This window comes from Electrophorus electricus, chromosome 19 (assembly GCF_013358815.1).
Source record: "Electrophorus electricus isolate fEleEle1 chromosome 19, fEleEle1.pri, whole genome shotgun sequence".
In the NCBI taxonomy this organism is placed as follows: Eukaryota; Metazoa; Chordata; class Actinopteri; order Gymnotiformes; family Gymnotidae; genus Electrophorus; species Electrophorus electricus.
The window spans coordinates 8188056-8215623 of NC_049553.1; the positions used below are offsets into that span (position 1 = coordinate 8188056).

Here is a 27568-nt window from a genome sequence, read left to right on the forward strand (position 1 = left end):
GGGAGAGAGCGATAGAGAGATGGAGGGAGAGTGGCTGCTGAGGTTAGAAATAGCCCTCGCTCTCTCTGATAACCTATGAGCTGCACTGTAATGACACAGAGATGAGCCTGATACCGTTCTTTGTCACTCACAAACAAGCACACGCGCGCACACACACACACGCGCACACGCGCGCACGCATTATCAGACTGATGAGTCGAGTGATTGATGCCGCTCTCATCTCTTATTCCCACAGCCCCTCTTCCTCCGTACACACACACGCGCGCGCGCGCGCACCAACGCACATACACACACGCACGCGCGCACACACACCGGCGTGTGTTTTTTCTCTCTCTCTCTCTCTCTCTCTCTCTCTCTCTCTCTCTCACTCTGTCTCGCTCTCTTTCACTCTCTCTCACTCTCTTTCTTGTACGTCTCCGAGAACAAGTTTCTCCCCCGGGAAATGGGGGGGGGGGGGGGGGGGGGGGGGCTCATATATAATAGATATCAGACCTGTCAAGTACAATTGACACTGTCGCGCTGAATTGGCTTGCATGGCTCGCACTGCCGTCTCCCATTTGCCAAAGCAGACACTGAAGCGCACAGTCCCCTGCTGGACGCCGTCGCGTGTGGCAGCAGCACGCCTGCTCGCGTTCCTCTCCTAGAGCTGCTTTGGAGAAGCGCGTGACACGGCCGTGCGAGTCTGACTGCGATTCACCAGCGTGCGCCGATATTTTATTGACTCTTTGGAATTGGCGCAAGGTCTCGGCGGGCAGCTGTTGCTGTCTCTTGCGCTTGTCTGCCGTAAAGCCTGAAGGGCACGCACTCCAGCGGTTAGGCAATTGGGCGTCGAGAGGAGTGTATGTTCTCCTTCTCTGTCTGTGTCTCTCCCTCTCTGCCGCCCTCTTGCTCATCGCTCCCTCTTCCCTGTAGATGGATAAGCAGTGAACTGCCTGCAGTCGAGAGGAAGTCACGCACGTCTTCTCATCCCGGTATTCCTTCGCCTCTCCTGCGCTCTCTTTCTTTAAGTCACATGTTTATTTTTACATCCTTTCGTGTAACAGCTTCTGCAACCCTTAGCTCCATCTAACACACACAAACGCAGATGCACAAACACGCGCGCGCATACAAATGCATGAAAACAAACATGTGTGAAGACCCCCCCCCCATCCAGTGTGTGGGGATACATGCATGTCCACAACATCTAAATGTTCTCTCTCCTTTCCTCTCCAACCGTCTCTGCAAAGGTAATAGCAGAGCTAATAAAACCAGCAGGGCCCCGGAGAGGCAGAGTATCTGCCTTAATGCCACTGCATGCACACACACGCTCATGCGCACGCCCGAACGCACACACACAGATACACACACACACAGATGCACGCGCAGACACCGATGCACACACTCATAAACCTTTCCTTGTTGCTTTATTTTAATATAATACTTTCTGTGCATGAGCATATTTGCATAAACTCTTCTACTCATATATTGTATTTGCAAAAATGAGCCAGGTTTTTTTTTTTTTTTTTTTTAATCCATAGTTGTCTTTAAATGAGTGTTTTGGTCACACAGGGCTTTAAATGGTTGTAATTTGCATTGATTGAAATGGAAATGAGATCAGTAATAGACACATTGTTCCTGTCATTAGAGCGTGAATGGCCACTGATGGCGTGTCAGTAGGAGAGCATGGTACGATAAAACAGATTATGTGTTCACTTATCCAAACACTACACCATCAAAAGTGTCACCATCGCCACCTGAAAACACTGACCACACATTCGGAGATGATTTTGCATGTATGCAAGCGTGTTTGTGTGTGTGTGTGTGTGTGTGTGTGTGTGCCAGCTATGTGTGAATTTCTGTGCATCTATAGGAGCTTTCTGTTTTCATTGCTTTCTTCATTCATCCATTAGCTCATTAGTGTGACTGATTGCAGTGTCGTGTGTATGTAGTGGTTTTTTTGGCACCCTCTCTCTCTCTCCATGACTCTCCTGCCATCCCTTGGCCTTTCCTCACTCACTCTTTCCCATTTCTCTGGTCCTGTCAGGATTCCCTGCCTCCCACTGTTTTCTCATTGTGTCTTGCGGTTATTTTTCTCTGATTGCATTTTGAACCATTCCATGCCACCCTCACCTCTCTCTCTCTGGCTCCTTTTCTCTCTCTCTTGCGCTTTCTCTTGCTCTCTTTATCTGTATTTTCTCTCCCACCTCTGCCTGGGGTCTGCTCTTTGTCCTATCAGCCGCTTTTATTGAGTGTGTGACCTCCAACTAACAGTCTGTCTCTTGTGTGTCTCCTTGTTCCACTCTTCAGCTCTGCTACCTGTTCTACGTGTGTGTGTGTGTGTGTGTGTGTGTGTGTGTATGCACACGTGTTTATGTGAACGTGCGTGAGTGTGTGTTTGTCCGTGTACGTGTGTGTGTGTGTGTGTGTGTGTGTGTGTGTGTGTGTAATGCATTCTGAAAGTCACTGTGGTAAAGGGGGGCTGACTGATTATGTGTATATTTAAAGCTCTATCAGTTAGCCCTCCTTTACAACAGTGACTTTCAGAATGCATTCTTACACACACACACACACACACACACACACACTTGCATCTAAATATTAAACACTTTTCTTCAACCCATTATAACATCATTTCCTGACAGCAAATTTGTTTTTGAATTGGAAAAATGCTCCACTGGTGCTGGGTTCCATTTTGACGAGCATGCATTATCATCATTCAAATTGCTCATGAATCGTTTACATGTCCTGGTTGGTGCACCCCAGCACAGTGCTTAAGTTGGCTCTCATTGGCAGTGCTGCTCAGTGAATAAGAATAGCTGCTCCACAAAAACACTGCCCTTCACGCTGATGTGAGGCCAGTTTCCACCGCACAAATGTAAACATTTCCTGTACTAGCAGAAACTCCATGCCTGGTCTGAGATCAGAGTGATATAACAAAGCCGGGCGACAACCCCCCCCGGGATGTGGTCTCCACTGTAATGGGGCTGGGATTTTGTGTTATGGGTGCTGTTCCCAAATTAGCACAAAATATTAAAAGGCCAGTTTCTAGCAGGACTTATTTAATTAAAATGGGGGGGAGCCGGACAGGGCCAGCAGTGTGACGCCGTTAGCTTTATGGCCACTGGTCACGGGAGGCAGGATTTCATTAAATGTAATCGTTCCTGAAGGATTCCAGCTGGGACCTCGGCTTTGCTATGTGCTGATTCTGCCCGTTCTGTCATCATAAGTAACAATGCAGAGTATTTTTGGATTATTATTCTTTTTTCTTCTTCTTTAGTACTTAAAAATCACACTGACATGAAGAATATGCTTTTGTCTTTTTTTTTCTTTTTTCTTTTCCTGGTATGGTTGACTACCATTTTTCTGAAGCCATTTTTCTGTTTTTAGAACTCATCAGCTCAATAAAACCGGTGTGCTTTTTTGTACAATCACTTTTTGGCCTTTCCTTGATGTTTTTCATAGTCTGTAATTGGCTTTCATTATGAAAGCTATAATAAATAACAGATTTTTCGCAGGGTAGCCTGCAAAAGGGTAACGCACTAAAACACAGAATAATGACTCCAGCGGTGCAAGTACGTGAACAGTGAATACATGAGCTAAGACCCCGTTCACTCTCACCTGAAATGGTGAAAGGGTCCCGTGACGCAGCTCCATGGTAGGGCCCACTGGCTCCTGTGAAACTGTACGGTTGACCTGCTGGGAATGCGCAGGGTCCTTGGCTGACTGCGCCTCAATTAGAGTGAAGGGCCTGAGGGTGGAGCTGCATGCTGAGGCCTGCTCCATGTGATAAGCGGGCGGGAGCAGGTGGGGCCGCCTGGCAAAAATCCGCTCCGGGCTCTCGTAGCCTCAGATCTCCCGTTCCTTTTCTTTCCACTCAACTAATCCACATGCATGCAGACACGCACACAAACACCCACCCACCCATGTGCACAACATCCCTGTGGGCCTTATCGTCATTCACTTCCAATCTGCGGGTCTGCGGTGCAGACAGGAAGCGTTAAGTAAGGACAGAGCAGCGTCTCTCTCTAAAAGTGGAGGGTCCCACTAGCAGATCCCCTCTGCTGTTGTACATTCTGTACACACCTTGAGCTTGTCCGAGATAGTGACCTATAAGCTTTTTATTCCACACACACACACACACACACACACACACACACACACCACACATATGCTCTTTTGCTTCAAGATCTAATTGGAGCTGAATAATTTGAGGTGGGTGGATGGAATGTGAATGGCGGGTTGTGAAAAACAGATCATGTTGTTAAAGGATGTTAACAGATGTTCTGCCTTTTCTGTAGCTCTGTGTACTTTACCCCGGGGTCGGCCATAGTCCACCCCTTCCCTCCGCACTCCTGTTACTAAGATCACCAAGCAGAGGGAGCTAGATTAAACATTCCTATTACTGGGAAGGGGCCGGAAGCCGGATTCCTCACCGAATATTCATAACATGCAGATTAGCCAGAATCCGCCATGGCTGGCCGGCGATGTACACTCTCTGACCTTCGCTGGAAAACCGGACAAGATTTGGCTTCTAGTTTATTCTCTCTCCTCGTCTGAGCAGCTCTGCTCTCCATCGTGGCTTTTCTCCTCTTTCTCTTTGTCTCCTGTCCTCTTTTCATTCCTCCCGCTTCTCTCAGAAGCAGCTGTTTCTGTTTGTGAAGGAGCGGGGCGCTAACTCTATTGTCTGCTCCGTGTGGAGAGCGGCGTTGTTACAAAGCTGTCCATCATTTTGACGTAAACTTGTCTCTAGGCTGTGTGGTGGGACATCGATTGCGTGTGTCAGAGTCTCTTGGTCCAATGATGAGATTCTGACTAATATAATAAGGCAACCTTTTATACACTAACAATATGTTATTTGCTTTTATGTTTTATGTTCAAAAATGGAAAAGTGAGTGTGTGTGGGGGGGGGTGTATTTGTTCCATGTCTCTAGTCCCAGGGGGCACAAGCATCTTAAACTTAAAACATTTTCCAGTAGCATGTTTATTATATTCACTGAGCCCAGCAGAAATGGGCTCACGGTATACAAGCAGTTTAAAAACACTTTCCTGATTTGTTTATTTACTTATTCTTTTTTATTTAATTTATATTTTGCTTGATTTATACCATGATTTTGCTACCTGGTGATAAAAATGGGGGAAAAAACACTCTGGTAGACAAAACATACCGTGACACAGTAAGTCACTGATCTTCAAATGTATTGACATTTGAGTTGTATAGGAGTCTTAGTTAATGATGGCTCTGTGCCATCAGACTTGGCACCCGCGTGCCTTTCTTGTATGAAGCACACCAGTCTGGGTGCTGGAGCAGACAGCTGGAGGACCAGTCGGTTTTTCTAGGTTGTTGTTGTTCATATCAGTTCACTGTCAAAGTGACATCACTGATGTGTGAAGCAATCAACTACTCCCAAACAACTTTTTCAGTAAAATTGACCCAGAAACTGTTACATCAAAATGAATCATTACCCACATACTTGCCTTGAAAGGTATTTTTGGAGTGAATGTGTCTGTCTTATTCTGTCTCTCTAGTACTCTTTTTCTCCTTCTTTCTCTTTCGCTCTCTGTTTTTTCCACACTCCTTCTCTGCCCCATTTATCTCTTAGATGTTGTATTTATTACTTCAGATTTTTTTCTTTTATCTGCTCATATTTCATTCTTATCCTATTATATCCCCCTTCAATGTGAAAGGTGTGTGTGTGTGTGTGTGTGTGTGCATGAATGTTCGTGTGTGTGTGTGTTTGTGCATGAATGTTCGTGTGTGTGTGTGTGTGTGTGTGTGTGTGTGTGTGCATGAATGTTCGTGTGTGTGTGTGTTTGTGCACGAATGTTCGTGTGTGTGTGTGTGTGTGTGTGTGCATGAATGTTCGTGTGTGTGTGTGTTTGTGCACGAATGTTCGTGTGTGTGTGTGTGTGCGTGGACGCGTGTTTGTGTGTACACACGTGTGTGAGCGTGCACGTGTGTGAGCGTGCACGTGTGTGTGTGTGAGCATCTATGTATGTGTGTATTAACATATGTGTGTCTGCTCACTGGGATGAGAAACATAACCTGTCAGAAACGATAATCAGGGCTGTTGATAAAAGCATGCAACACTCTTTATCCCATTACATATTTGCTTTGGAATAATGTTTTGAGGTGATGAAAGTAAAGATTTGATTTGAAGGCACACCTGACTATTTCACTAATAATAATAATAATAATTAAATCACAGCATTAATAAATACAGTATGTGGAAGATGTTTTAAGGTACTAAGTGTCTGGTGCTAACCGAATTATGTATGGGAAGTGGGAGTGGTAATAGTACAGTACAGTGTGTACAGTTAATAGAAGTGCATTTTACAGCCATCATAAAGATCAGACATCTTATGTGTGCCACAAATGAGACTGGTCCTGTAATGGAAGTGTAATACAGTTTTACTCATCTTCATGATATATGCCATTGGCAACTGTGCACCGTGAATGGGAGTGTAATGGAATCAATAATAGCTGGTTTGGTCTAATGCAAGAGTACATTTGCAGCTGAAGCAGAGGATCACAGCACACCAAGCGACGTGTGCAGTAGGAATCTTGCAGCGATGGTGTAGACTGCTCCCTTTTTGCTCTTCCTCTGTCGTCGGCTCGTTCCTTGGTAATTCCTGATCAGCCTGGATCTGTCCAGCCCTTTCATTTGTATTGTTGATGATTTGGACCGAACATTTGGACCAAGGAGGCCAAGGTCCATTCACGTGCACGATCTCAGAATGCTGTGTCAGTGATTTGTTTGGGATGTGCTAGTCTTTATTTTTTTTAACCACATGCTTCTGCTATCTGGACATAACTGATGGGGGGCACCACAAGATGAATAAGATCATTTGAAAGCTAATTATAGCATAGTCTAAGCGATCTTGACTCTGTCTTTATGATTTAACTCCCTGTGCAATATTGTTTCTAAGTTAGTATAATGTTATTCGCCCAGTATGTAGCATCTTTTCCTTTCAGAAACAGAGCGTCTTTACTAACTTCACTATAGGCCAAATCCCAAGATGAGGTTTAGGCAGTCATATCTGAGATGACAGTCATAATTTCCACTTTTGGGCAATCACACAGTCGTCAAGTATCTCTACTCATCTGGCTCCCATTGACAGGTGTAGCTACACATTGGTCAGTGACTGACCACAGACCCACTGCTGACCAGAGAGAATCTGACTGGTGGAGTAACCTGAACCCAGGAATGACTCTGACTCACGTAAACTCTCCCAGCAGCACTGCTCTGATATCTTGTACCAGGTCAGCACAGTGGCAACCACACTATTACAGTGGCAGTGCTAATGTTGTGCTAAGAGAGGTCCATTTTCAGAATAATGTCAGGTCAGTCCACGCCCTGACCAGGGATGAAGGTGGTAGAGGGTTGCTGATGGAGCTGTAACTGCACATTTATACTGATGTTTCTAATAAAGAGGCCAGTGCCTGTAGGTGTGAGGTAGGTGTTTATTATAAAGAGGCCAGTGCCTGTAGGTGTGAGGTAGGTGTTTATTATAAAGAGGCCAGTGCCTGTAGGTGTTTATTATAAAGAGGCCAGTACCTGTGGGTGTTTATAATAAAGAGGCCAGTGCCTGTAGGTGTTTATTATAAAGAGGCCAGTGCCTGTAGGTGTTTATAATAAAGAGGCCAGTGCCTGTAGTTGTGAGGTAGGAGTTTATTATAAAGAGGCCAGTGCCTGTAGGTGTTTATAATAAAGAGGCCAGTGCCTGTAGGTGTTTATAATAAAGAGGCCAGTGCCTGTAAGTGTGAGGTAGGTGTTTATTATAAAGAGGCATTTATTGAAAGAGAACAAAGGAATGGAGAGGTATTCTGTGATCTTAACGGAAATGATTCATTCTCACCCTATGGAGCAAAGGACTTTGATCATTGGGCTTGTCAGAACAATGGCACGCAAATGACAGAAACAACTTATTTTCCATTGATGGGGCCTGAATCTAATATAGTTTGGTGGAGTGCATAAAAAGAATAGATAACAAGTATATAAGAAAACACAACACAATGTGTGTGTGTGTGTGTGTGTGTGTGTGTGTGTGTGTGTGTGGAGGGTGTGTGTGTGTGTGTGGAGGGTGTGTGTGTGTGTGTGGAGGGTGTGTGTGTGTGTGTGGAGGGTGTGTGTGGGTGTGTGGAGGGTGTGTTTGGGTGTGTGTGTGTGTGTGTGGAGGGTGTGTTTGGGTGTGTGTGTGTGGAGGGTGTGTTTGGGTGTGTGTGTGTGTGTGTGTGTGGAGGTGTGTGTGTGTGGAGGGTGTGTTTGGCTATGGGCGTATGTGAGTGTGTGGGTGGGCTGACACTGAAGGTCATCACAGTGTTCTGAATCAATATCAATATCATCACATTCTCCTCTCCTCTCCTCTCTCCTCTCCTCTCCTCTCCTCTCTTCTCTTCTTTTCTTCTTCTCTCCTCTCCTCTCCTCTCCTCCTCTCTTCTCCTCTCCTCCTCTCTTCTCCTCTCATCTCTTCTTCTCTCCTCCTCTCCTCTCCTCTCCTCTCCTCTCCTCTCCTCTGACCAATGACATCCACAGATTCAGAATGTGAGAACACAAAATAAACAGCTCTCGTTTTCATTTTTCAAAGCAATTCTCTTCCATCATGCTTTATGAGAGAAACATAATGGAATTCTCTGTATTTTTCAACAAGCTAGCCACTCATTCTCTCCCTCTCTCTCTCCCTTTTCCTCTTTCCCTCTCTCTGCCATTCTCACTCTCTCGATGTGTGTGCGTGTGTATGTGCACGTTTCTGTCTCACGCTGTCTCTTTTCTCTGCTGTCTCCAGTCTCCTCCCTTTCCTGGTGTGGAAGACATTCAATATTCTCTCTCATTCCCTTCTTCTGGCCTCCCTCCCTCTCTCTCTGTCCCCATTTCTTCAACCCAACAACATAACCAGAAATTAATTAAGAATCTGGTGTTTGAAAATAGAATACTGATGCTAGAGGGGAGATTGGGGTGGTGAATGTGTGGGTGTATGTGAGTGAGTGTGTGAGTGCATGCGTGCATGTAAGGAGTGTGTGTGTGTGTGTGTGTGTGAGAGTTTGTGTCTAATGTTACTTATGGACTTGGTGAACCACCAAATTTGCCTATAAAAGGGATTGTTTTACATATGTAATATTTAAACCAGAGAAAACCATACACTAGATGAACACAGATATTCTCAGATATATGTGTGCGTGTGTATATGTGCGTGTGTGTGCATGTTTTTTTAATAGAAAAAAGAACTGTGTGTGAAACTGTCTTCCTAATTAGAAATGCCTTGCACAAATCCTTTGTGAGTCTTTACTGGAAGCTAGTTGAGTCTTCATAACAGCATTCTTTCTGAAGGCAAAATTTATTTCATCTTGTGTGTATTAAGTTTTAACTTAGTGGTAGTTGTTTATTTTACAAAATTCATTGTGTTTTAATGTTTTGGTTGGTTTTCCAGACATTATTGATGTGACTTTTTTCTGACCTTCAACAATATCTATTTCACAGTATTTTCTGAACTGTATGTCATCCTCACTGCTAGCAAAATGTGCGTGTGCACATTTATTAATAGAATAAATAAGTGTGTGCGAGACTCTGTCCTCCTAATTAGAAATGCCTCACACAAATCCTCCCTGAGTCCTTACTGGTTGCTAGCTGGTTGAGTATTCTTAACAGTATTCTTTATACACACACACACACACACACACACACACACACACACACACACACACACACACACACACACACATATACCTGTACTATATGCTAGTACCTGCACCCCCCTGTCTTTCTAAGCTACTACTTCCACAGGCCCCATCTGTAATCCAATTGCCTGACTCTGGTCTGCTAGGTGTGCCTAGCTGTGTTCTCTGGGGGTGGTGAGATTTTTAGTGGTGCTACCCCTGCCCCTGGAACTCCTTACCTTCATCTATTCATACCCACGCCTCTCTACTTACAAAGCCCAGCTCATATTTCCACTACTTCTGGCTGAGGATTTTTTTTTTTCTCTTTGAAATTGTAAAGAGACCTTGTGTATATGAAAGGCACTGTATCATTCTAACTTATTATTATTACTACTACTACTACTACTATTATTACCTGTCTCTGTGAGGGTTGTAACTAAAGGTATTTTCAATCAATAACTATTGCTGCTGCCAGAGACTGAGAGCCTCATCACCGCTTGCCTGGTGTGGGCAACACTTGACTTGGCTGTTGTTCTGCACTGCACCCACCAGGCGAGCAGGCTACGACAGCCTACATACTCTGCTGGACGATATTTCTGAGCATACCATAACAGGCTGATTTTGGCTCGCTGTGTACTCAGCCTCAGTTACGTTGCTTAAAAGGACATTTTATCCACATCATTCATACTAACCATATCACTGCTTCAGCGAACCTGGCCAATTGGAGGCGGCACATAGAAAGCTGCTACGTGGTGGTACTGCCATTGTGCTCGTATCCAGATATTTAAGAGCTAGTTACTAGCTCGAGGCCAGCGGAGTTTCAGCAGGCGTATGCACGTGAAGGGATTCGCTCTGTTTTGGCTTTTATTGTGATGCAGTAGTACTCAGCCACCATATGTCTTCCTTCTCCGCATGAATATGATATGTGTGTGCAAACTCTGCGTCTCTGTGAACACTTTTCTTACGCTTACTTTCACTGAGTGGCCCCTTCGCATGCACGCGTGCGCACACACTCCTTTCCCAAGGATTCAGGGTGCTGAGTGCTTCATTGTCTTGGTTAAAACTCTTTGGCAGACTAATATCATAACTGTCAATTGAATTATTTGATTTAACGCAGGTTTTCCCAGTTTTGTGTATGCTATTTCCTAAGATAGTATTTCCATAAATGAGTTCTTTTCACATTAAGAATCTCTGGTCTATTCGGGCTTCAAGCCATTTGATCTCATTTCAATTGACTTTATGGGCTAATCAATTCTAAAACAACTTAATTGGATGACTTATCCGAGGATATTTTTTTTTGGTTGGAGAGATTTGAAGCCCACATTATTTGAGTCTCTCAATCTTTTGTGTTTAATTCACAAGCTATTGACAGAACAAAGCTGTAGTTCATCACAGGGAATTACCCGGTGCTGATGTACTATGTAGTCAGATGAGGAATCAATGTTTCATTAAAAAAGTTAAAAACTAATAAAACAAATTACAAATACGGTAGCTAATTTGATTTAGTCTTCCTCTGCGCTCTCCAAACAAGCTGTGAGCCGTCTGGCGTTTGGTCACATGGAAACATACCCCTGCCTTCTCTGTCTCCCCTCAGTGTGGACCTTGTTCACGCCCAGCTCCGTGTCTGTGAGGGCCGCAGTCTCTCTGAGCTTGGCCTCCAGCAGGACAAGATCAGGATCAACGGCAGTGCCATCCAGTGCCGCGTCACCACCGAGGACCCCGCCCGTGGCTTCCAGCCAGACACCGGCCGTTTAGAGGTACGCCTGTCCAGGAATGCCATGGCGACCGCGGTGACTCCGGCCGAACGGGCTGTGGAGGGTCATAAGTTCTCAGCTGGGCTCGTGGAAGCTGAGGCCTGCTCGCTTTGTGTGATGATGTTGCCAAACCCTCGCCCATCTCTGGTCTCGTTGAAGATCACGATTTTTTCCAGTAACTCTGCCCAGCTCTACACATGCACGTGCACACACAGATGTACGCAGACCCTGAAGCAAAATCAATTTATTTTGGCTAAGCCATTGGGCAGCTAGTATTGCTAGGCAGTTTTGGGGGAGTGCTCTTACTAAAACTGTGAAAGGCAAGCCCAGTTAAACCGGGGACCACTATCTGTCAACACGGCTGACTGATGAAGCTCACCGCACAAAAGGAGAGCTTTGCACTCCATTAGCAAGACAACCATACTGAATCACTTTCGCCACCATCGGCAGATGCTGTTCAAAAATGCAGGTTTTTTCTGCCCTCTGACAGCCCACCTGTGTTCCTACTGATGGATGTCAAGTAGCATGCATTGAAACTGCTTGTTGCTGTACCAGTTTGATGCCTTTTGTTGTCATGTGCGGTAAATGGCACATATAGGAACGGGGCCCTTCAAAAAGACTTAAGATCGTTCTGTTTGATTATTACCACTGAAGGGTTGACGTTAGTCTGCGTTTGGTATAGCGTGATAATGAGTGAGTGGATCCTAGTTTGAGGTGATCCAGCATAAGTAAATCAGATTTACAAGGTTAAATTCGGATGTACACTCAAAGCTGACCCGCTGGCTGCACGTACGCGATGTGCACGTATCTACATTCTGCACACGTCCTGTGACCGAGAATGAATGATTCATAGAACACATGAAAACGCTATTAGTGGAACAGAGTTCAGTTTGCCTCCAACATTCACTCACTCACACTCTCTCTCTCTCTCTCTCTCTCTCTCTCTCTCTCTCTCTCTCTCTCTCTTCCTCTCTCTCTCTCTCTTTATCTTCATTTTCTTTATTTCTGCATCTCTCCTTATTTCTCCATGTATTCGTCTGTCTGTGTGCATCTGTGCATCCCTCTCTCTCTTCTCCCCAGCCCACCTCTGGCCCCAGTATCAGTAATGGTTTCTTCTACATCAGTAACTGATCACTAGCTCTCCAGAGGCACTCTAATTTCCCCTCAGTGAAGGAGGCAGCTGGCTTCGTGTCAGCCACAGCTCCGAGACGGCAAACACATTTGCTGTATCTTCCTCCAGCTCCAGAAAAATCGCTCTGGGTGTGAAAGCCCTCCTGTGTTCTTGATCATGTTCTCGTTAGGATGACGACTGACGAGTTAACGAGGCCCACCTTGACCGGGGCCAATTAGGCTAATCTGAGCAAACAGTAATGCGGATTTGATCGTGCCCAGTTTTGTTTGTGGTTGCTGGATTTATAAGGTCGTATTTTACCCCTCTCAGATAATTGACCCCTCTTTCGTTCCTCCGGTCAGAAATGAGTGATAGCCACTCAGTCCCCTGATGACCTTTCATCCTCCCTCTGCTCCCTGCGCTCTTACCCTCATGCCTCACGTTCCTCTCGTCTGCCGGCCCCTTTTCGCGTCTCTCCGTGCGCGCAGGAAAAGGGAAGTGCCGTCATAAGCGCCGCGGACAGTAAATAGAGACATAAGAAGGCCAAGTGTGTGTGTCTAAAACAATAAAAAATAAATAACAACACTGGTGAGAAATGCATGGCCAAACAGAATAAATCCTCGGGCGAATGAATAAGTTACGACTTGAGAGCTCTAAGGAGGTCAAAGAAGTGTTGTGGGGGCGGGGAGAGATGTCGAGGGATGACACAGGAAGCGTTGGGGAGTAAAGAGCTGGAGACAGAGTGAGGACTCATTTCCAGTCTCTTCAGCTCAAAAGCCCTCCAAATTGCCTGGCCTATCCACCGCGAGAGACTGCGAGAGGCCATTACCCCGCTGTTCTCGGGCTGGCGGGAGACGGGGGTGGGCGGGGTCTAACAGTGACAGGCGTGCCAGGAGGCAGGGCAGGTTTTACAGTGTCTCAACTGGCGTGAGGCGGGGTCGTGTGGGTACAGTGCGGAAAGTCTGGTGCTTCTGAGACGAGATGGAAGCGTAAGCGCTGGATGGATGGGTGGCGTGGAAGAGAGAGGCAGAAGCAGACAGTGATGTATTAGGGACATGGTGATGGATGGAGACAGCGCATGTGGAGATACGGTCGCACCTGAAGCTGCTGCATTCACCTGCTCTCCTTCCCTCTTCTATATGAGATATATTTAGACCCATAGTCATGCTCCCATAGTTCACCTTTGTTGGATTTTGGCTAATGTTTCATTTTGTTTCACCCTTCTCGCTCTCTCGCTCTCTCTCTCTCTCTCGCTCTCTCGCTCTCTCGCTCTCTCTCTCTCTCTCTCGCTCTCTCGCTCTCTCGCTCTCTCTCTCTCTCTCTCTGTCTTTCTGTCTCTCTCTTTCCTTTTCACTCCACTCATCACTCATCTGTCTTCTTTCTTTGTCCTGTTTTTTTTTTTTTTTGGAGATTTGTATGAGATATAGAAATGTATGCTAGGTTTATAAATTTATAAAAACCTATTTTAAAACGCACGCACGGGCACACACACACACACACACACACACTTTTACACCCTCCATTGCAAAGAGATGCACAAGCATAGCAGAATGAATACTCCCAGATTTTCTATACACTACACGGTCATGCAGCCAGCCAAGCGCGCTCGCACGCACACAAACGCACTCTCGCTCACAGACGCATATGCACATACTCATTTACCTAATTAAAGAAAGCACAATGTGGATGCAGTGGAGGCGAATCACTCATTAAAGTTCATCCAAACAAAACACTCTGAAAGTTGGGTGGCACCGAGGCATCACGGCAGGCAGCTGCCTTGTGCCTGAGTCCTACGTGGCACATTCGTAAACATTAGCAGCATGTGCCAGAGACACGCTCCCACTTCAAATGATGGAGCAGTTGCTCTTTGAAAAGGGAGTGAAATGGAGGGGGAGCCAGGCATGGGACCAGCGAGGCAGGGGCGCTCCGCTCACTAACTGTGCACAACAGGATCTCCTCTAGGGGTGTGCCTCTCAAGAGGAAATGTGTGAGCCATGTTTCTGTCAGCATGGCTGCTGTTTCTGGGTCCTCTCACCACAGCATGGTCATACGCACTCGGATACTAGCGCAGACAGGGTCTCAGATGCAGTGCTCTTAGTTAGGGTAACAGATATACCTGGATACCTCAGTGCACAGAAAGCAAACTATTTTGGTTTTGACCAAAATAGTCCAATAAATTGGTCAGAAGACCATCCGCTTCTCTCCTCTCCTCTCCTCTCCTCTCCTCTCTTCAGAGAGAGAAGGAAGGAGACCAAATCCCCTGATAATGATACTGCTTCATTTGTTCTACACACACCTGTCCTGTGCAGTCGCTATCTCTCACTGCATCAAAGAGCCCAGGACACACAAGCACACATACTCTCCTACCTTTCAGAAACACTCACGCACACACGAGCACATGCACGCCACAATGAACTAATGAACTGATATTGCTTTAGCTAATCCAGGAGATCAGATAACGGAGTAGTTAGAGGTGAGAGCATTTTCTCACACACACAATTACACTGCTTTGTAAGCATGAAATATGCATGGCATTTTTGTAAGTGTGTTTAAGATGGAGGTGTGTGTGCGCGCGCGTGTGTGTGCTTTAGTGGGTGAACAGGTGGTCCTTTCCTTAGATGTGTACATGATCACAGGCAATAATCCCATGAAAGAATCCAGGTGTGTGGGGTGGTATGTGTTGGGGTGCGGGTGTGGATGGGTGTGTGTGGGGGGGGTGTTTTTTGCTACAAGCCTGACTTTTAGTTTAGCTGTCCTAAACCGAACTCTTCTCCACTTTAACCGATAACCTCAGGCAGTGAGGTAATCAGTTTGTGAAAAGCAGCATGCGTTTGACTTGCTCAGTCGTTCAGCATCACACCTCGTGAGGCAGCTAATGTACTGTACCCCATATGAATAGAGGCAAAACACTGAGAAGAGACTAAGAGTCACAACAAGAGTCCACGAGAGAATGAGGAAGAAGGGGAGGATTTGAGCTATCTGATCTAGTTTGTATTTTGAGATTCGAGAGATGTGTTTCAAGGGAGGTCATGGTTGCCTTTGATTTGGGAGATTGTCAGGTCAATCACGGAGGAGACGGAGATTACCCTCTGACCTTTGTCTCGGTAAAGGTCAGCATTCGCAGTGCCCTGTGTGGTCTCTGTCTTTATGCCTTTTGTTGTTCTACTATGGAAGTTCCTTAACCTCTGTATTTTTCTTTGGTAATTATAACTGAAAATAGACGTGGTGGATGTTGGCACCGGGAGAATGGGTCGAGGTTTCCATTAACACTGCATTCTAATTCCCAGATGCAGTGCTGCATACAAAAACCTTCAGTGTGACCTGCTGCTTTCTGAGACGTCCACATTTCTTCAAACCATCAAATTTAAGCATCATGAGTATTGCAGTAGTCTGAGAATAGAAATGCCACAATTCCTCTCTCTCCCTTTCTCTCTCTCCTTCTCTCTCTCTCTCTCTCCTTCTCTCTCTCTCTCTCTCTCTCTCTCTGTCTCACTCTCTCAACCTTTCTGTCTCTCTCGCTTTCTCACTTGAGTTCATTGTTAAGATTAAACACCAGTGCATTACAACAGAAAAAAACAAAATGCATTATAAATAAATAAAGTAGGGTGCTTGTGTTGTAGTGAAACAGGTAGGGGTTTTTTGTGAGTGTGTGCATGAACGTACAAGTGTGTAGGTGTGTGTGTATGCATGTCTGGGTCTGTGTGTATTTGCATGCATGCAAACATGTTGTGTATCTACCAGTATTGTCACTAATGTCTCTTTTAAAGAGGACATATTGTACTACTGATGTCCAGTACTCCCTGTGGTCTTTCCTGAATAACTGGGAAGCTTTTAAATCGGGAACAATTAGCATTTGGAGTTTTCGGAAATAATTCTTCACGAATCTCCTTGAAATTTGAGCATTGTGTTAGAAAATGCAGTTCTGCTCCAGTTTTGTTGTCCTCGCATTGTTGGCAAACTCTTTGTTCCTTTGGCAGTGTATACTTCCTGTGTCTGCTTGTCTCTGTAGCCAGACGGTGCTCACCGAGTGTGGACTTAGTCAAGGTAGTGCTCAGATTTTCTCAGTCTCCGTGGTCAGGTATTCTGCCATGGTGTATGTTTGGTATCTTTTTAGGGCTAGATAACGTGTCATTTTACATTGCGATTTTGTTTGAGATTCCTTATACATGACATATATTCTTATAAATTCGTATAAATGTGGTGCATCCTGATCAGGTTTGTTGTTTTCCTCTGATGCTGAGCCTGTGAGGTTGCGGAACTGTGGCTAAGGACCAGTTGAGTGAGGGGATGTTTTTCTTTGAGCAACCCTTGGTATTATAGGACATCATAATGGAAGTGAAGGTTACTGGGGTTTTTTAATGTTTACAGGAATTGAATCCCCTTTTTCTATATCTTTATATTTAATGGATATTGGCTTAATTCTGCATGCACTAAATGTTGTGGTTCTGTGGGAGGACTCAAGGACTCAGTTGGTTGTTTGTCCCATTTGTTAAATACTTGATTTCTCTCTCCCTTTCTTTCTCTCGCACTCACTCCCGTGGGGTCTCTGGGTCTCTCTCTCTTTGGTGTGTAGCATTAATAGGAACAAAAACCGACCAACTGAAAGAAATAAAGAATTACTGCTTGTCCCTTAGGCTGCGACAAGATGCTGCGAATCTTGCGGCTTGCATCATTGGCCCTCTCTTCTCACCCAAGATATTGGGCAGTTTGTCTTCATTACTGCAGCGTAGAAACGCAGGGCCCATGCTGCAAATATTCTTATAGAATGGGTCTCTAATAGATTCATATTTCTGACACTCAGTTAGGAAACACAGCACTGTCTCCAACACTCTCAGGTGGTAGTGGGAGAACAGCCTGTCCTTCTTGGGCAGCCAGGTCTGCCTACCAGATCTGCTTACCAGGTCTGCCTGCCTACCAGGTCTGCCGGGTCTGCCTACCAGGTCTGCCTGCCAGATTGAATGGCCAGACTGTGCTCACTGAGTCTGTACATTTGTCAATGGTTTCCTTGGGGTTTTTTTTTTTAAATCTTTTATTGCGGTCGGATAAGCTGCTAAAGTACAGTCTCAATAAGGGGCCAAATAACACTGAGCACTGTGTTTTGCTTTCATGAATTCATTCCAATATGTGATGTATTTTTGTGTTTTGTTGGTGATGATTTGTTTGGCTCTGAGAGTATGTAGCTGTCCTGAGGGTCTTTGATGTTTGTAATATCAGCAGGATTCAGATCACTGAGCCTCAGGACTGGCTAGTATTGGAGAAGCCTGTCTACATTCAGCTCCTGGCAGCGCAGCGCTTTAGAGCAGAATGAGCTGAGGCCACGGTTTCCAAGATTTTTGAATGCTCTCTTTTGAATGTTTAGAAGTGGAGGATAGTGTCCTCATTTGGCTCTGCATGTATTATTTGTTTTTTCCCTCTGTACCCTGAGGAGCTGTGTGTCTGCTACTGATCCAGCCACGGACCCGTCCATCCAGTCCGTCAAGAGTCTCTCTCGTCTCATCAGTCCATAAAGCCTTTAAAAAATCTGTCTTCTTAGACCAGTCTTGACCTTTCACCTTATGTATCTTGTACAGTGGTGGTCGGGTTTCAGCCTTCCTTACATTGGCCATGTCTCTGAGTACTGAACAGCTTGTACTTCCGGGCACTCCAGGTAGGTTGCGGTTGTGGAATATGACGGGTTCCTGGTCACTTCACGTTTGATTCTTCTCAAATCTTTGGCAGATAATTTGTGTCTTTTTTTCTCAACATGTTTCTTGTGATCATGTTGATGATTGGCAACAAAATGTTGGATGGTTCTGTGATCACGCCCAAATATCTTAGCAATTTTAAAACTCCTGCATCCCTCTGAAAGACTTTGTACAATGTTTGAGTTAAGTCAGACTTTGGATCAGTTAAATCTTTTTTCGCCCTTTTTGCCTGAGGAAAAGAAGCTGCCTAATCATTCTGCACACCTTGATATAGGGTCTTGATCTCCTTAGGCCACACCCTCCCTCATTACACAAGTACACATCACCTGATATGCTTAAATCCAAAAAGCATTCAAGTTTATACAGCATGGAGCTGTAAAATATCCATAAAAATGATATGGTCAAAATACTACACAGTGTATACTACACAGTGTGTATATACACACATACATACAATATACATCATACATAAACTGCAGTCTCTCTCTCTCTCTCTCTCTCTCTCTCTCTGTCTCTGTCTCTGTCTCTCTCCCTCACTCTCTCTCTGTCTCTGTCTCTGTCTCTCTCCCTCACTCTCTCTCTCTCTCTCGCGCTCTCTCTCTCTGTCTCTGTCTCTGTCTCTCTCCCTCTCTCTCTCTCTCTCTCTCTCTCTCTCTCTCTCTCTCTCTCTCACATGCACAGACACACACTTTTCCTATTCTGTCCCTCTCTGGTTACGTGGATTCATCTCTGGACTCTTTATTCGTCTCTTCGCCTCTGCTCTCCAGTGCCAGTATGGCGAAGTAGAGTGGCAGCGTGATGACAGACAGACAGAAACAAAGCGATGGAGAGAGACGGAGAGAGGGAGGCAGTTATCAGCACAAACAGATGGGTAGCCTGTACACTCGTTCCAAAGAACGAGTGAAAGAGTGAGCACGGGGGAGGGTGGGGGTGTTTGGAGGGAAGAGGAGCGGACAGATAGTGCCTGGATTGTGCATGAGAGTGCACGAGGGCCTTTGGAAATGTTACCATCCTGTGAGTGCTTTCCTGGTATAGTGTGTGATTGGTTTATGTGTGTGTGATGCATGTGCGCAGTATGAAGTTCCATGTAAAAATGTGTGCGCGTAAGCGCGTATGTGTGTGTGTGTGTGTGTGTGTGTGTGTGTGTGTGTGTGTGTGTGTGCGTAAGCGCGCGCGTGTGTGCGCGTGTGTGTGTGTGTGCGTAAGCGCGCGTGTGTGTGTGTGTGTGTGTGTGTGCGTAAGCGCGCGCGTGTGTGTGTGTGTGTGTGCGTGTGTACGTGTGTGTGTGTGCGTGTGTGTGCGTGTGTACGTGTGTGTGTGTGTGTGTGTGCGTAAGCGCGTATGTGTGTGTGTGTGTGTGTGTGTGTGTGTGTGTGTGTGTGTGTGTGTGTGTCAGTGGGGACAGGTTTTTATAGCTCTAGCAGCTGCCTCCTCACTGTGGCTTTAAGTGGTTGTCAGAAGAGGAGACATTAGACACTTGCTTCTGTGTGTGTGTGTGTGTGTGTGTGTGTGTGTGTGTGTGTGTGTGTGTGTGTGTGTGTGTGTGTGTGTGTGTGCGCGTGTGTGTGTGCGTGTGCAGGACCATGTGTTTGACAGGCAGAGACACGCCGGTGGAGTTTAGCATTCAGTGCTCAAAATGCAGCAAATTCACCAAACACACGGCAGTGGTGAGGGAGGGAGAGAAAGACAGAGAGAGAAAGGGGGAAGAGAGAAAGCAAAAAAAGAGGGAGAGAGAGAAAGAGAGAGAAGGAGAGAGGGAAGACCCAGGGACTCGGCCATTCTCTCCTGTGCTAAGCATGTTGTGCTCCTATTAAACGCCATTTTACCAACAGTGAGACACAAAGCCGTGTTTACCATGCAAAGCTTTTCTCCCTGAGCAGAAAATGAGCTCAGAAGGTGAGCACACTGACAGGCTGGCATTTAGAACATTTGTGGCAGCCTTTCAGACTCCTGCTCCGGGAGCAGCGTGGAGGCTCATGCCAGGCTCGGCCCAGCCACGGTTTGACGCTAACTTCTCTAGCTCCTCTCTGAGGGACCCGCTTATTACAGCCGTTGGAGCTGGAGCGCTATTATTGCAACACCTCTCCTGTTGTATGTGGCAAGGGACAGTCTTGGCAGACACACGTCTCCGCTTTGGGATACGCAGGGCCTTGTGAATGAGAAGCTCCTCCAGCTTTTAAAACGCATCCCGCTCCCTTGGACTGTACGGGAAGGCAGTCCAACTAGCAGATTTTCTAGACACGTTTTTGTTTATCCCGGGATGGGTGCAGCATGGATATGTTGTTGTGGAATTCTGAATTATAATGTGACTGGACATCAAAGGTTCCTTTCCTGCTGTAATCTGCGTCTGTGTGTGTATGTGTCTGTGTTTGTTTGCGTGTCTGTGTGTGTGCACACGTTGTATGCATGTGTCTGTGAGAGTATATGTCTGTGTGAGTGTGTGTATCTGTGTGTGTGTGTGGGAGCTACACACTCTTACAGTATGTAAGAGTTGAGCTTCTGGAACAGTGGTTCACTTTTTAGGCATAATGTGACTATGTAAATTGTGATTGTGTGAACGGAAGAGATGCAGTGGATCTTTATTAAGTGTATCGCAGGCATTAGTAGTGGTGTGTTGTGTAGACAAGTCGGTTCTCCACCGGAGATGATATTGATGACACCGTGTCTTTGTGCGTGTTTGTGTTGGCTAAGTGCTGTGAGGGACAATATCCACCTCTCTGTGTCTGAGAGAATAATTATAGCTCTGTTCTCTCTGTCTTACTCAGCTGTGTGTGCATGTGTCTGCACGTGTGCTTAGTTGTGTAGTGTAAATTGTCACCAAGAGTCAGTTTTGTGAGTGCGTGTGAGTGATACATGTATCATTAGTCTGTAGGTGTATATATAAGTGATTGTTTTCATGCATGTGAACGTGTTATAATGTGATATAGATACACGCACCCACGTGTACATACGTACATACACACAAACACTCACCTTGGCATTAACAATAGTCAGGCAAGATATTTCTACAACCCGGCGTAACTCTAGACTACGGGGATAACATGCACAAACCCACACACACGCGTGTACACACATACAGACACACGGGAGGGGATGGAGATGGAGTGGCAGGAGGAGAAAGTCAAGAGAGGATGAACGGAGCGCCCGTCTGGTAGTTATAGTTTAGATTTGCACTGCAGTAAAGTGAACAAGAGGGGAAATAACGTCAGCAAGTCCTGAAGAAAGAGAGAAAGAAGGGAGGGAGGGAGGAAGGAAGGGAAAATGACAAAGAAAGATGGGAATACATTTTTGCGGGCATGTTGGAGTTGGAGACAGAGGTAAAGGTACAGAGAGAGAGCCAGACAAATAAAAAATGTACAGAGACGGACAGAAAGCGAGAGAGAGAGATGGAGAGAGCAAGAGATTGAGAGGGACAGAGAGAGAGAGAGAGAGAGAGAGAGAGACATCACCTGGAGGCCAGGCAGCAGGTCCTCTCCATCACTCTTGTATCTGCTGTCCCTATTCGGAGTGATTTATCATCTTGCCATGCTCAGATATGACTATACGATCTTGCCAAGCCACTGCATGTTTGTTTACTGCTTGTTGCCATGACACCCGGTTAATCTCCAACGGCAGCTCCAGCCTCCGATAACCGTAACGAGTACGGCCGTGGCATCTGCATGGGTCGACGGCGCCGGTCTGGCGTGACCGCTGGTTCGTCGGAGCGGGTAGAGAGCGCGGACTAGCCACAGACCAGGCCAGGGGATGCGCGGTACTGACCCGAGCGCCGCCTCGTGTGTGGCTTAGGACGTGCCAGTCACCCACACAAGAGCATTTAGTCATTTCAGACATATGGCGTGTCGGGAGAATGTTCCCTCAGGAGTCCACTGACAAGTGGTCAGCGCGGGAGAACCAGTATGACCGGATGGACCTGTGCTGTGAGGAAATACATACATAATGAAAGAAAGCCGATGAAAGAGCCAAGAGAAGGAAAATAAACTTCCCTGGCACAAAAACAAGCAGATAGAAATCAGAAATGGTAATCAATCAATCAATCAATCAATCATTCAAACAACTCAAAGGGTCAGACGCATCATCCAGAAAGTCACACTCATTCCGGCTCACATTCAGGCACACAAAAACTCGTTTAAAACTTCATCACTGACTGAAGGCAAAATGAAGGGCACAGAAAATTAACAGTGAGAGAAGCAAAGGGGACAGGACACAGGAGACAGGACACAGGAGACAGGACACAGGAGACGCGGGGACTCTGGGTGGCTTGATTCATCCATCCTTGCCTCATCCAAGTGTTACAACCAGACAAAATGTAAATGAAAAAACTCGCGGCAACCTGCTGGAATCAGCAAGGCAACTGTTCTCTACCTGGACAGAAAGGGAACGAGAGGGAGGGAGCGAAGGAGAAGGCTACAGGAAAGCAAGGAAGCATGGACTCACGATGCAGTGAGGAAGGAGGGACGAGGCGCGCGCAGGGGGGCGGAGGGGAGGAACAGCTGGAGCAGGTTGGCACAGCGGGCTGAAACGCGCAGCACGCGGGGAGTGAGGGGAGTGATCAGTCAACGAGCGCGGATCAAAGGTCTCCCTCCTCGTTAGAGACTCCCTCTCTAACGAATGTGCGTTAATTAATCATAGGTCTCAAAGCGGTGGGCATAAATGTCACTGATTTGCACACCGTGTTAAAATGCGGTGTCTAATTTATTGAAGTAATGAGATCAACATGTTTAGCAAACAGTCACGAAGACGAAGGAGAGAAAAAACGTACAGCACGGCGCCCAGCGGGGGGGGCTAGAACGCCCGGCCGAAGGGCTCGATTCAGCTAACAGCTTCATCTTCCCGAACAAGTCTGATTATTTGTGTTTAGAGGAGGAACTGAGCGCAAAGCGGAGGAGGGATGATTGTGGAGGGGGCGTGAGTATGGAGAGGGAGATACAGAGGCGGCAGCAGCAATTCTGGGGAAAGGAGACGCCAGAAACCGTGTACAAGCTCCGGAGTTGCGGAGCGAGAGGACGGAGAGAGGGAAAAAAGACTCACCGCGAAAGCCGTGCGCCCTTAAAAAGAAAGGAGGGTAAAAGAGGTGTGTAAAGGATGAGGGTGCGGATTTGGGGGATAACACCGGACCTGCGAGACTAACGACAGAACAGGGAGGAAAGGAAACCACGGCTGTAAAGTTGAGCTCTGCGGGGGAGGACAGAGCTAAGCGCACGCACGGGCCGATCGCCCGGCCCCCTGTCCAACACCCCACTCTGCTCACCATCACGGATTTTCCCCGCTTCTGGGAACTTTGAGCCATCGGCTCAAACTCGCCGAGCCAATAAGACCCCTAAACTACAAGGAGTATGACAGGTGAACGAGAAAAGGAAGGGGGGAGAGAGACGGGTTTGGTGGGGGTGGGTGGGCCGCAGGGGGGGAGAAGGCAGGCTAATGGAGATGCCATAGCGTGGAAAAGACGGCAGAGGGAGGGAGTCGCGGGGAGCCAGAGGAGGTGTAGTGACCTAGTTCAGGAACAGGGAGAGGATGCGTCTAATGGGCAGGAGAGCGAGAGTTCTGCCAGCCGGCCAGGCTAGAATGTCTGGTTTCCGTGGAGACGGAGAATGAGAAGAGCAGACGTGTCCGATATGATGACTGGTTACTGAGACATGCTGCTTGTTCGGAGCACACACACACACACACACACATCTGCACACAGACACACACACTACACACACACACACACGTCTGCACACAGACACTTGTACTTATTCATGCTTTATCTCCACTACAGTCAACCACATTTATACAGCACCTTGATGCTTCTGGTGAGTTCATTAACTGCACATTTAACATCTGAGTGAACTGTAAGCTGACTCCATATTACTCCGCCATTGACTATGTAGTTTGATACTTGATTAAATATAGTTGTGTTAAAATGTATGTTAAAAAACATTAATATTTATTTTAACCCTTATAGTAAGTACTTTACTACTTTAGTACTTCAGTGGATACTTGGACCCTGGACCTTCCCTTTTAACTGAGCAGTGTTACAGCAAGTCATTTTGGCTATCACTGAGTACATAAACACAGCAGTGCAGCATACATATGTATAAACTTACTCAGGCAAAGTACTTGTGTATGTCTTCCATCCCAAATCTCTCTCTCACACACTCACACACACACACACACACACACACACACACACATATATCTTTGTGTGTTGTCTGCCATAATTCACGCATATTACTGGGGGTACAAATTTTCAGACATGCATCACTGGACCTCTGAGGTGACCATCTATATGCCTGTGTAAATTACACTGGCTTTTTTGCTTGTGGAGATGTGTGTGTGTGTGTGTGTGTGTGTGTGTGTGTGTGTGTGTGTGGGTGTGTGTGTGTGTGCGCGTGTGGGAACAGGATAAAACTAGGTGGCAATCATTATTCCTTCTGACCACCACCTTGCATGACCTTATGCTGGGTTCACATACTGTCCATCATCTTTTAGCCCTGCTTGGGCAATAAGTAATAAATCCTGAAATTCACTGGTCAGAGGTCAGTTTTTTATTTGTTCGGGTAGTTTAAATTAGTAAGGATTATTTGCAGACTGATCCTGAATCTGTGCAGTGCTAGACAGTGACAAGCTTGGTGAGAAACAAATACATCTCCATTCAGCAGTGCTCTCAGCATTTACAGCTGGTGGACAAACATGCCGCTCTTGCAAAAAGAAAATGACCGTGAGGCAAACTAATATTTATCACTTCATCCTGGCGCTAAACCACAAAATTCTAAGCTCAGTTGGTTTAGATATTTAAAATTGACCAGTGTCTCTCTCCTGTCAGAATGCAAAATGCTGGTGATCCTCAGAGTTTCTGTGACAAATTTGTTGGAGTGGGAATGAAAACTGACGAGTAAACGGTTAAAGGCTGGAGTGTGTACAGAGACATAATACACCCTGGCCATTAGTGTGACAAGGCCTTTCAGAAAACACTCAGCGCTGGCCTACATAGAAGAGATAAAGTGGACAGTGTCTGCATTAAACACTGCCAGATGCAGGTGCCAGAGTGCACGCACGGAGGCCTGATTTCTTTTTGTGGGTTAAGTGAAAATGCCCCCGTGATGATAAGAAAACGTTTACATTCTGGTGCAGTGAGAGTGTTCGGCTGGTCCCCATCAGGATTTAGTTTTCCATCCTAAAATGGCAACTTTAATGTGAGCACTCATGTGCCTGGGGTTGAGGTGAGGGTCAGCGTTACGCATTGTCAGTGGAACTACGAGTGCTGTGAGTGTGCTGTATTGTCATGGACCTCTCTTGTCTTCTGGCTCCCTCGTCTTTAATGAAGATCGATGTGAAGCTCTGTACGTTCAGAGACTCAAAGGGCTGTCAGTGGTGTGTGTGTGTGTGTGTGTGTGTGTGTCTGAGCATGGTCCCCAGAGGCTTGGTGGGGTTATTTTCTGTGATTGTTTTTTGGGTTTTTTTTCTTTGAAAGGGTTGGGGGGGGGCAGGAGGTCTGCTGGCATAATTGGCATTAAATCGACAGGAGGTAATGAAGAGGCTACCAGGTGTACACTGCCATGCTCTCACCAATAGCCCACACAGCAGGACATGAGAGAGAGAGAGAGAGAGAGAGAGAGAGAGAGAGAGAGAGAGAGAGAGAGAGAGAGAGAGAGAGAGAGAGAAGGGAGTGAAAGGAGTGAAAGGGATTTGATGAAAAGCCATCAAATCCCTTTGGCATGATCAGGGAAGATTTCAAAGTGATTACGCAGCGCTTGTGCGTGATGCAGGAGTAAGTTTGCAAAGGCTGTGGTAGACCCGTTTAAAGGAGGAAACAGGGAGAGTGCAAGCAAGGAGAGAGAGAGAGAGGGAGAGAGAGAGAGAGAGAGAGAGAGAGAGAGAGAGAGAGAGAGAGAGAGAGAGAGAGAGAGAGAGAGAGAGAGAGAGTGAGTGAGTGTCCTGGGGAGTACTGCCAATGGAATAATGAACATAATTGGGCCCTTGCTGCTTTTATGAAGAGGGTGATGTTCCTTCATCAGTATCTCTGACTTTCTCTTTAGACACATTTGGTTAGAGAGAACAGAAAAATGAGTCATTTATGTGGACTGGAGGCTTGGCTAATTGGCTGAAGGACGGCTTGGGTAATTGTACCATCATGGATCAATAAGGTCTGTTCACCAAGCCAAGAAGGAGCTTGTCATCGACTGGTGATCGGATGACCGAGCGAGGTTCCTTACTTGGTCCTCTCTTTCATTGATCCGTTGATCCCATTTGATGCTAAATATTAAAAGGTCAGAGTAGTCAGAGGGGAAGATGGAAGGATTGAGAGATTTCGAGATGGATGTCGGCGATGTGCATCATGTTTCATCAGCACCGTTTCTTAAGGCTTGTTGGGAATAACACTGGAACGCCAGGGTCTGCGTCTTCACTGTGACCGTTAGCATGCCATGGGAAATGCCAGTGTAGCAGACGTGTAAAAATCAATAGTTGTAGCCGACACTTCCTAAATGAACACACTTCCTCACAGTTTGATTTCTGTTTAACCCTGCTCTTTATTTAGTCTACAATTATCACATCCAGTTAACACCTTAGAGTTGTGTGTGTGTGTGTGTGTGTGTGTGTGTGTGTGTGTGTGTGTGTGTGTGTGTGCGCACATGGATGTGTATGTGTGTGTGTATGTGTGTGTGTGCTGATGCATTTGTGCTGTTGCTGAATGCTACTTTCTTTTTTAACCACTTTTAATATATGTATTTAGTAGACTTATAACAACTGCCTTCAGAGCCTCAGTTGTTCAGCTCTTTCTTACAAATAACTGTTACATATAAAGTTTTTATATATATATATATATATATGTGTGTGTGTGTGTGTGTGTGTGTGTGTGTGTGTGTGTGTGTGTGTGTGTATATATATATATATATATATATATATATGTGTGTGTGTGTGTGTGTGTGTGTGTGTGTGTGTGTGTATATATATATATATATATATATATATATATATATATATATATATATATATATATATATATATATATGAGAGAGAGAGAGAGAAAGTACACAGAGTTCCAAGAGAAACAGAATGTTTCAGACAGAGGTCTTTCATCAGCTGTGCAAGCAAATTGCTTCTGGTACTTCTGCTCTATATATATATATATATATATATATATATATATATATATATATATATATATATATATATATATATTCATTCCCATAGCATAAATGATAATCAGATAAACTCCACTGCATCTCTGAACTCCTTTCAGGAGTTCTTCTATCCTGAAGATCCATCTGTTTTAGTTTTAGCAGATGTGGGAGTCAAGTCTAATACATACCACTCCACATCTATAAATCTGTCAGATTTGTTTTTAATTTCTGTTTTATTAAACTTACAAGCCTTAGAATTCAATTTAACCAGAGTGCAGGTGATG

General features: G+C 45.7%; 1 protein-coding gene across 2 annotated transcripts in view; it reads left to right on the forward strand.

The window, feature by feature from the left end:
* pcxb (pyruvate carboxylase b) overlaps positions 1–27568 on the forward strand; it is a 136807-nt gene that overhangs the window by 26359 nt on the left and 82880 nt on the right. For both annotated transcript variants that reach the window (XM_035519670.1, XM_035519671.1), the window contains exon 9: positions 11226–11388. In XM_035519670.1, coding sequence (XP_035375563.1) covers positions 11226–11388 — 163 coding nt within the window. The remainder of the gene's footprint in view (positions 1–11225; positions 11389–27568) is intronic.